Source organism: Sesamum indicum, linkage group LG12 (assembly GCF_000512975.1).
Source record: "Sesamum indicum cultivar Zhongzhi No. 13 linkage group LG12, S_indicum_v1.0, whole genome shotgun sequence".
Lineage (NCBI taxonomy): Eukaryota > Viridiplantae > Streptophyta > Magnoliopsida > Lamiales > Pedaliaceae > Sesamum > Sesamum indicum.
Genome location: NC_026156.1, coordinates 1,283,866 through 1,293,408, shown reverse-complemented (window position 1 = coordinate 1,293,408; position 9,543 = coordinate 1,283,866). Strand labels below are relative to the sequence as shown.

Genomic DNA, 9,543 nt, shown 5'->3' with positions numbered 1-9,543 from the left:
TATTCCCCCCCCCCCCCCCCCCCCCCCCCCCCAACCCCACCCCACTACCGTTTCAAATTCCATTCCCTCCTCTAATTATTGAACCAAAAAGACAAAAATAAATATATATATTAAAACTATTAAATTAGGAAAAAAAATAAAAAGAAACTGCTTTCCCTCTCATTTCGCTGACGTTATTATCCTGCCTTATTGCCGATTGAAACGGTCCTCTAATGGGGAGATGAATTCCCAAGAATGCCCCTGCTTTTTATTATATTATATATATTTAGTAATTATGTCCTAATCATATTAATTAATTTTAATTTCCAGCCTCTGTCCCATTTGTTGCATTGATTGACATGGCATGACTGCACTATCACCCACTACTACCAAATGTGGACATGCCCAAAATTGACATCACCTAAATTTTGCATTCTCCATTTTCAGTTGACATTTGACAACTTATACTAAATTAAAACTAAATAATTTTAAGATGAAGTATGTTTTTTTTTTCAAGGGGGGTTTTAGTATTTAGTTCGTTATTATTAATTTCTTAAAAATTTCTTATGATGTCGTTTCATTTTTTATATGGATTATACAGTTAATGTATGATCAACGTTCTGTTTATTTATTATTAAATGAGAATGTAAAATATAAGTATTTGGGAATTAAAAAGATAATTTTAAATGAGTCTGAATGTTTGTATCTATAAATGACATGTCGAGCGGGATGAAATTATTTATGTGGGTCCCACTTAATGATAATTATAAGCGGCTGATTGGTACTATCTATACGGTGTATTCTTGAACAAGAAAAAAAATAGAGTCAATGAGTTATGGAAATAGGAGTGAGGTAGTGGATCATTCTTAATCCAATCTTAATCATCAATGTTATCATTTTCTTGCTTCCAACACGCATTAATTTATATTGGTGCTTACGGCGCGAAAATAGAGATATATATAAATAAATAAATAGTTATCTTATTATAAAAGCAAAACATAAAATAAAAATTAAATTTGCATGTCAAAAATCTCGAAGTGATCCGACGGTTGGAATTGAGGATGGACCACACATTGATGAAGACAAAAAACTGACTTTGTAGCCACACACAAACACAGATGTACTTGGGCCGACATGTTTTAATTTCTGTAATTCCTGCACATTGGAATTTCCGAAATTTGAATTATTTTTTTATCCCACTAAAATATTCCCTGGGAATTTGTTAATTCAAGAAGGGTAATTTGGTAACACACATTTCAAGCTGTCATCAACCATATCGTAAATCTAGGAAATTTTTGTTTATTCATCTGATGTATATTAATAGGAACAATTATCAGGCGATAAGTATTAACTTTTTCTTTTTTTTGAGGAAAAATGGGTTTTAAATAAATATATAAACAACCAAAATATATTGTAGAAAGCACTGTATCTTGTCATATTGCTCTGGGAAGCGAAGATGGGCTCTGGTTTTTTGTGCTGAGAAGTTTCAGCAGATTAAGAAAGTGGGAAGACAAGAATAGAGAAGAGAGAGAGAGAGAGAGAGATAAGTAGATGGAGAGGGAGAGAGAGAGAGAGAACTGTTTTTTCTTGGTTGACATGGAGATGGAGATAGAGTTGTAGTAGTAGTAGTAGCAGTAGTACGAGTTGGAGGAGTATTCCCTTTCTCTTTTCTTCATCTTTGTCAATTCAGAGGGTAGGTTGGATCTGTGGTTCCTGCATACTTGTTTTTTCTTACTTCATCTTGTTTCATTCATGGGTTTTGTTAAAGGAAGTATTTTTAGTTGTAAAGATTGGTTTTTTATTTGGGGTGTTTGTGTGTGTGTGTTTGCATGTGCTCTAATTCACACAGAATCTTTTAACTTAGTTTTTGTGAAGGATTTCTGTGAGTTTCTGCTAAAGGGCTTCTATATGGCGATGAATTTTTTAGTTGAACAATAATTTGAAGCTTTTATAACTGGAGTTTTGGGTTTTGTTTTGAAGTCGAGACTGGGGAACTACTCTGGTTTGCCTAATTTTCTGTGTGCAAAGACTGTCCACTGGGATTTCACCTTGTTCTTCCCACATGCACTTTTCTTGTCTACATCTTTTCTAGACTGATGGAGAAAAATGGAGGTTTCATAGTTTCCCCCTCCAAGAAACCTGTTTCAGATTGCTGTTTTTGGGTGCATGTGATTTGTTGTTGGAGAAATAATATTCAATTCTCTGCTGGGTTTGGATAAAGTTGTGCTGTATTTGTCTGGCATGAATTATTGCTTCCCAGCTTTTTCACAGACTCTGCTTTGCTGATTTTTGCCTTTTGTGGTTTCCTTGTATTTAAGTCTAGAGGAAGACTATTTTAGCATGCTGATTGTTTTCCCTCTCTTTCAAGAAGCTGTTCATGAAAGAATGACGAGCTGTTGATTTTTCCCCACAAGATCTATCCCTTCTCCTTTAGTTGAAAGGTCTAATCAGAACTGCAAGAAGGAGTATCTGGAAAATACGTTTACTTAGAAAAGTGGCCTAGTATTGTTACTGTATGCATTCTAGAATTTTTCTTTTGGTTTGTTTCACTAATTTTCTTCCCTGTTCTATGTGTAGACTAGATGTGAAATGGATTCTTCTGAGGCTGCAAAGGTTGTTATTGAGAGAATTTCAAGATTGGAGCCGGAACATATTGCGAAGAAGATTATTGGATATATGTATTTTCTAGGCCTTTCTGACCAGGAAATGATTAGGCTGGCTCTCGGGCCGGATAGCTTAATCCACAACTTGATACAGAAAGCGAAAATGGCACGCTTGTTAGCTTCAGCTCCACCGGTTATTACACCACCAATTTCGCCTACGATGAATCCTAACCCTTTATCCGATCCTTCCTTTCAGTTTGCTCCCTTTTCACCAGCTTCACCGAGACCGTTTTCGCCTTCAGCTGCATTTCGAAGGGTAGATCCTTACTGGGATCCTCAACTAGCCGTGGAGCATCCGCTGCCAATGCAAAGTTCGAACTTTAAACTGATTCCATATTCTGATTATACGGGTTTGGAGGATCCACTAGAAGCTATAAAATCGGGACCCTCTAATTTTCCAAACGATTACTATAGTCCTGAAGCTGCATTCAACAATCTGAGTATTAGGGGTAGTAGAAATTCTCCAAGCATAATAGAGTATCCTGTTAAGACTTGTCATTATTTCAGCAAGGGTTTTTGCAAGCATGGCAGTAATTGTAGGTATTTTCATGGCGAATCTTTTCCAGAGAGCTACCCTCATATGTTTGGTCCTAATTCGTATGAAGTTACTGGAGAAGATCAAGTATTCTCATCAGGGTCCCTTGAGAAACTAGAATTGGAAATCACAGAGCTACTGAAGTCCCGAAGAGGCAACCCTGTGTCAATTGCATCTCTGCCGATGATGTACTATGAGAGATATGGTAAAACCTTACAAGCTGAAGGGTATTTGACTGAGAGCCAAAGGCATGGTAAAGCTGGTTACAGCTTGACGAAACTTCTTGCTCGCCTTAAAAACAGTATCCGACTCATTGACAGGTATAACATCAGCCCTCGCTCCTGTAACTTTGCCATTTCTCTGTTTAATGCTTATGATTAGCTGTTATTCTGCTAATTCTCTTGTTCCAGGCCTCATGGGCAGCATGCTGTGATACTGGCGGAAGATGCTCCAAAATTTATGGACATTCGGGGCGAAAGAAATGACCCTGGTCCTATTGTTAGTGGTTCACGTCAAATTTATTTGACTTTTCCAGCTGAGAGCACATTTACGGAGGAAGATGTTTCCAATTACTTTAGGTAATGCCATACTAAACTCCCAATCTGACGGAGTTTTCAAGTCAATTCTTAAAAGTTTTGATTCTTTTGAAGTTCACTAATTGTCGTATGGTTTTGTTTGTAGTACCTTTGGTCCAGTGCAGGATGTGAGGATTCCTTGCCAGCAGAAACGGATGTTTGGTTTTGTGACTTTTGCGAGTGCTGACACCGTGAAGCTAATTTTGTCAAAGGGAAATCCCCATTACGTCTGTGGCGCCCGCGTCCTTGTGAAACCATATAGAGAAAAGTCAAAGCTTGTTGAAAGGTATATTTTCTTAATATCTTATTTTCAGAATTCTGCTCACAGAGTCTTTTGGTTATAATGTGGCATCTGATCCCTGAAATTGGCTACATGTGCAATTTTTAAGTAACTTGCTCATCTGAAGATCCTAATATTAAGACTTCAAGCTCAGGTTAAGAAAATTATGAATATTTAGCACAAGGACATTTCTATGTGTTATTATGCTTTGGTCTTGATAACATTAGATGCTTTTAGATATTGTTTTCTGGAATGTGTCTGAGCTTTGTATTATACTTATTAGCTGCTCCTAAGCAGGAACTTCAATATACCCGTTTTCATATATCACATATCATTTCATTTTCTATGCAGGAAATACCTGGAAAAATTTGATCATCCGGTGTATTACAACTCGCACCCTATTGATTTTGACTCAGAGCTTCAAGCCAGTAAGACACTCATAACCCCTGCCTTAAGACTAAATTATTGCTTTTTTGCTAGAAATTTGACTGATAACAGCTCTTTTCTTCTTATTTATTTGTGCGTTCATGTTTATAAGCAATTAACAATAAGATCAGATTTCTAATTCACTAGGTTCCATGGATTGCAAGTTAATTCTGTACCTGTCTATCTTTTCAATTTTTCCCCTCCCACATAGCATCTTTTCCAACATCTCATAGGGGTTTCTTTCACTGATGACAGGTTGGGAATCCTCAAGACTGTTCGGGAGGCAGCTAATGGAAGAACATGAACAGGTCCTTGAACTTGAGACAATGCGTCTCTCACAGCTCCAGTTAGCTGGCAAACAGATGGCCGGCCAGTCTTGTTTCAGTTATTCCATGGACAAGCTAAAAGGGCCTGAAGGTCACATGCCGTTTCGTGCATAACTGCATTTTCTGATTATTATGGTCCTTATTTTAAAATCTTGCATGTTATTTATGATATCAAACTTGCGCAGATCCCCCCGAATTCCCATCCGCAGAACGCTTCAATTATCTGCTTGACGTTTTGAACTGTGGCTCTACTAGTGATGACCACCCCAAGTTTCCAGTTAGCAATTGCGGTGATCAGGAGAGGTTGATAATTTTCTTTATTCTCTTGATATTAATATCTTACATATACATGCTCGCTACAGTTTTTGCTTGTCCTGTGCTGCCTGGCGGAAGTACTGACAGCCCATTTGTTTTTTGATAGTTTTCTGTTTCTTTTCCATCAGTTCTGGTTGCCTTACTCTCTGTTTTTTTTCAATCTTGCAGTGCTCAAGGACTTAATCTTCCCGACAGCCCCTTCGCATCTGCAGTGGCTAGCAGCATTTCGGCTGTCATATAGTCTCAGGACAACACACAGGATTAATAGAGTTTATAGAGGTGCTGGTTTTAGAAGGCAACATCCTTAGTTGACAGAAAATACAGTTCTTTTTTCTACTATTACATTCTACCCAGCTTGCTGCCTAGTCAAAGTCGTGCCGCAAGTACATATCATTAGAAGAAACACCAGATGCATATGATACAGAGAAGTACATGTAAGATCCGAATTTTTTGTTTTCTTTTTGGAATCTCATCTGTGTCGAGAGAAAGAAAAATAGGGCTCTAGTCTTTTGAAGAAGAATGTAATATAGGAGTTAGGACTTGGGTGATGAAACAAACTAGAGTACCCCACCAGTACATATGATGGTAGCAGAGACGTGCAAATATGTCTGAAATCTCTGCGAAAATTGGGTCATAGACTAAATAACTTATTTACGGACAACTTGGAAGTATTTACGGCTCGTTATGAAATATTTCATACTGCGGTTCTCAGCCAATTGTTTTTAACTTGCCTTGATCGCTCTGGCAATCCTTTGTTCTGCATATCATGATGATAGGGTTTGATTGGTTCATACAAATTTGCTCATCTTTTCAAATGTCACCTTCTTGTGGCTTTTAGTTGAAGATGGATTTCTTCCTGAAAAAAGGTGTAAACCACATGAACTCACACAGCTGGTTGTGGACTATGTTTGCCTGTGTTTATGGGATGTCACTCTTTTCTGCCCTTGAAACCTTAATTGAACGTGTAGTTTCTTGCATTTTCCTAATTGATTTCTGGTTGGATGGTAGTTGCGCACGTCTGTGTGTGGCTTGCAAGTGGGAGGTGTAAGACCTCATGACGTGAGTAAATGTGATCATTGATTTCTTGTTTGCTTTCACTCCGTCGCTTGAGAGGAGAGTGAGAGCGCTTAAGACATTAATTTCTTGATGTGTAGTGAAAAGGGTCCCCTCTGAAGATGCTCATATCAGACAATGCAGCGACGGTCTGAAAGTGACTCTATCGATAGTAAGACGATATTGCTAAATATTCAATAGATTTAGTGAAAGTTACACCTTCCCCTTGTACGCCGAAAGTCGTAAAGAAAAAAACCTCGCAATTATATGTAGCCGATAGAGATGCTAATGCCCGTTTTAGCTGACTTTCTTGAATTGAATAATCGAGATTAAGCAAGAGTACAGGTTTATTCCGACAACTTTCATTTACTCCTCTAAGTACTTTTATATTTTGCTAAATTACATCTAGCTCTCGTGAACAATCATAAATGTGCCTTCTTGGTGTTTAAAACATTATCAATATTTGCTGATAATAATATCTATGTAACAATTAATTCATCTTATTAGTTTCTGTTAAGATTTTATCTAAAGTTAGATATCGAATTGCTCAAAATATCATTTTAGGCATGCATTAAATAATTTTATATATATTTTTATAATGGCATTCATCCAACATCATATTTTTTAAATAAATTCAGCAAGTGTGAAATTGATGTTTCTATTTTTCTATCCAAAAGTTGATTAATTATATTACATATTGGATGTCAGATAATTTTTTAAATAATAATAAAATATTTATGAACACATCAGATCTTAATAAGTAGAACAGGTCAGATCTTAAGTGTGGCAGATGCATGATTGATTTCCCAGATTATTTATTCATCTTGGTGCACTACCTGGAGTGGTGGGGTCTATAGTTATTACTAATTAGATTAAATGGGGGGCCTTGTGCAAAATATGCAGGAATGAGTCCTACTTGATATAAAAATCAAACTTAAGAGAAGCGAAATTAGCGGAATGAACCATCAAAACAGATTGGATGGCGGCAGTCGAAAGATACCTGCCAACCAACTAAACCCCATCACAATTATTATGAAATCGGTTCAGGTCCCCCTCTTTTTTCCTAATTGGGCGGCAATAGATTTAATTCAAGTGTTACATATCAATTGACATACGGACAACATAATCATTTGGAGGTCTACACGACTCCGAAAACTGATCAGAAAAACAAATAAATAAGTAGTGATTTATACAAGTAGAATCTGGCCATCTAGCAATTCAGAAAAGCAAGGAGAAGTAGACAGAAATTGGAGCGGAGTGAATATAAATGAGTTAGTTTAGATCAAGTTACAGGATACACTCAATCATGCATATATGTATTAATTTACCAGAAGATTACCTATAAACAAGAAAAAACACGAGCATCGGTGTTTTTCCCGATGTACTTACTTTCATCGAAGCTCCCTTTCGATTGGAGGCAGAAAAAATGAACATGACGACACAATTCTATGTGCTGCAAAGGTATGGATGTCTTGTATTAGTGGGAGCAAGAGGATGCCGCAAGTAATATACGAGGAGTGAAGCCGAGCATTGCGTCTGTTCCCTTGATGAAATTATTGTTGGATTACACACCTGCTGAAGGAAGACCAATTTCAAATCAATATTGCAAATAAAAGCTTTGGAGCCTTGCGACTTCCCTCATAGACCATGCTAAACACTGTTGCTTCTATGTCAGGTGCACAAGACATTTCGTTTCACCATGTAATAGTTTGCCTTACTTTAAGACTTTTGATATAATTAAATATGATGCATCAATAAATTAGTAAATCATAAGATGAGCTGGGAAAAAATATGGGAATGGAAAAAGCTGTATAAGATTCCACTTGATGGTGTTGGTATCTCATAGCCTTACATGTACTACTTCATGAACCTCAGAAATGTGCTACTGTTTGTGCATACGTGTCTATATCTGCGTATGAAATTATAACCATTAGTTTTCAAAATTATACAATTGGCAAGTCTTATAACCATTAGTTTTCAAAATTATACAATCTTCTAACAACAGTTCACATACGAAAAGTAAATTGAAAAGAAACACAAAGGTTTAAGCAAGATCACCAGGGCCAATGACAACCCAATTACAAGAATAGGTGCCACCAATGATAATTTGTCAGAAATCTGATCCTTACATTAAAATGAAAATTAACAGGTAGCAAATCTTTAGTCACAAAGAAATTACTGAATGTTACCTCAATACTGTAGAGACTGGATATTGTGCATGCAGTTCGATTGTTAGAATCACCAGAAGTCTGTCAAAAGCCCTTTTGGAGTTCACCATATTGCTTAGCCAGCTCCAGAAAGGAACTGGACCAATGCCTGATAAAGATTTTAAATACTAGAAATTCAATACCATAATACCTGTTTCATCCGCAACATCCAGAGGAAAAAGGAACATGTGACTACGAAAGAAGTCATCAAGGAGTTTACCATGGATAGTCACGTCATATGCTCCTGAACATATGTAGAGGATGCGTATATCGCAAGAGAAACATCTGATCTTCACCAGCAGTAGTAGGTTAGGAAGGAAAAACAAAGCCCAAGATGATCATCACCAGCAGTAATAGGTTAGGAAGGAAGAATGAAGTTCATCATTGCCTTTCATACTTTTTTGCAAAATCTTTTAGCAGTAATCTCTGGCGAAAATCTAGATATTTATCTAAGCTAGTCCCTGCCCACTGCTGGCAAAAGCATTCATCACTTGGAACAAATGAGCTCAAAGGAAATGGCCCTTTTGGAGCTTTCTTCAATGAAACCAAGAAACGGTGGCGGGGTCTGATCCGTTGTTCCAAAGACAAGCTTAGGTACATTGGATATTTGGTCAAAGAGTGGACCTCATTTCGAAGTTCATTTATCAAGTACATATATTTAGGCTTCAGATTTCCCTCCAATGATAGGGAGAATACCTGCAACAAAATAATCAGTTCAACCACAAATTCAGAAAAAATGGTACACTAACTTATGTTTAAGCAACCACCATCATGAGTGGAGATACCAAATCAATTACACAAGGGAAGCAAGATCACCTGTGTAATGCTAGTTGACACTTTCAATATGTCAGAATTCCGCATCCCAATACTTCGTAAGAAATTGATTCTGGGGAGTAAGCCATCTTCAATGCTGTAATGAAGGAATTGAGGATGTTTTGTGACCATCTTCACAATACTTTGTCTAGGAGCATCCAACTCTTCCATCAGAAACCTAAGACGAGTAGTCCATGAATTATCTATTCGCTGAACAAGGATTTGAGGACTTAACTGCACAACCTTACTTATGTCGTTCTCCTGGATTCCTATCTCGTCTAGCAAATACCTGACTGTGGGTTTTAAGGAATTCTCAACACTGTAAGAGAACAATGAAGGAGTGGCAGTAATTATTTGCCCTATTATATTCT

The 9,543-nt window shown here is 37.1% G+C and overlaps 2 protein-coding genes across 5 annotated transcripts in view; one reads left to right on the top strand and one right to left on the bottom strand.

Moving 5' to 3' along the window:
• LOC105174946 (zinc finger CCCH domain-containing protein 18-like) lies at positions 1,357-5,815 on the top strand. Of its 4 annotated transcripts, none has more exons than XM_011097209.2 (9): positions 1,357-1,672; positions 2,351-2,420; positions 2,557-3,497; positions 3,588-3,755; positions 3,859-4,038; positions 4,384-4,460; positions 4,714-4,875; positions 4,970-5,087; positions 5,268-5,815. In XM_011097209.2, the coding sequence occupies exons 3-9, from the start codon at positions 2,569-2,571 to the stop codon at positions 5,338-5,340; spliced, it is 1,707 nt and encodes a 568-aa protein (XP_011095511.1). In that variant the 5' UTR covers positions 1,357-1,672; positions 2,351-2,420; positions 2,557-2,568; the 3' UTR covers positions 5,341-5,815. The 4 variants fall into 4 exon arrangements, with proteins under 4 accessions (XP_011095511.1, XP_011095510.1, XP_011095512.1 ...); XM_011097208.2 differs by having other exon boundaries at positions 2,348-2,420; XM_011097210.2 differs by lacking the exon at positions 2,351-2,420 and having other exon boundaries at positions 2,562-3,497.
• Positions 7,180-9,543, bottom strand: part of LOC105174945 (transcription termination factor MTERF9, chloroplastic) — a 4,271-nt gene continuing 1,907 nt past the window's right edge. The window contains exons 5-8 of the mRNA XM_020698167.1: positions 9,176-9,543; positions 8,580-9,055; positions 8,342-8,468; positions 7,180-7,724 (exon numbers count right to left, since the gene is read on the bottom strand). The exon at positions 9,176-9,543 is cut by the window's right edge and continues 22 nt beyond it. Coding sequence (XP_020553826.1) covers positions 8,741-9,055; positions 9,176-9,543 — 683 coding nt within the window. The 3' untranslated portion in view covers positions 7,180-7,724; positions 8,342-8,468; positions 8,580-8,740. The remainder of the gene's footprint in view (positions 7,725-8,341; positions 8,469-8,579; positions 9,056-9,175) is intronic.

Coding starts and splice junctions, on each gene's coding strand:
- LOC105174946 (XM_011097210.2), top strand. CDS start 2,569: ATGGATTCTTCTGAGGCTGCAAAGGTTGTTATTGAGAGAATTTCAAGA. Junction 3,498..3,587: donor AGTATCCGACTCATTGACAG/GTATAACATCAG, acceptor CTCTTGTTCCAG/GCCTCATGGGCAGCATGCTG. Junction 4,461..4,713: donor TGACTCAGAGCTTCAAGCCA/GTAAGACACTCA, acceptor CACTGATGACAG/GTTGGGAATCCTCAAGACTG.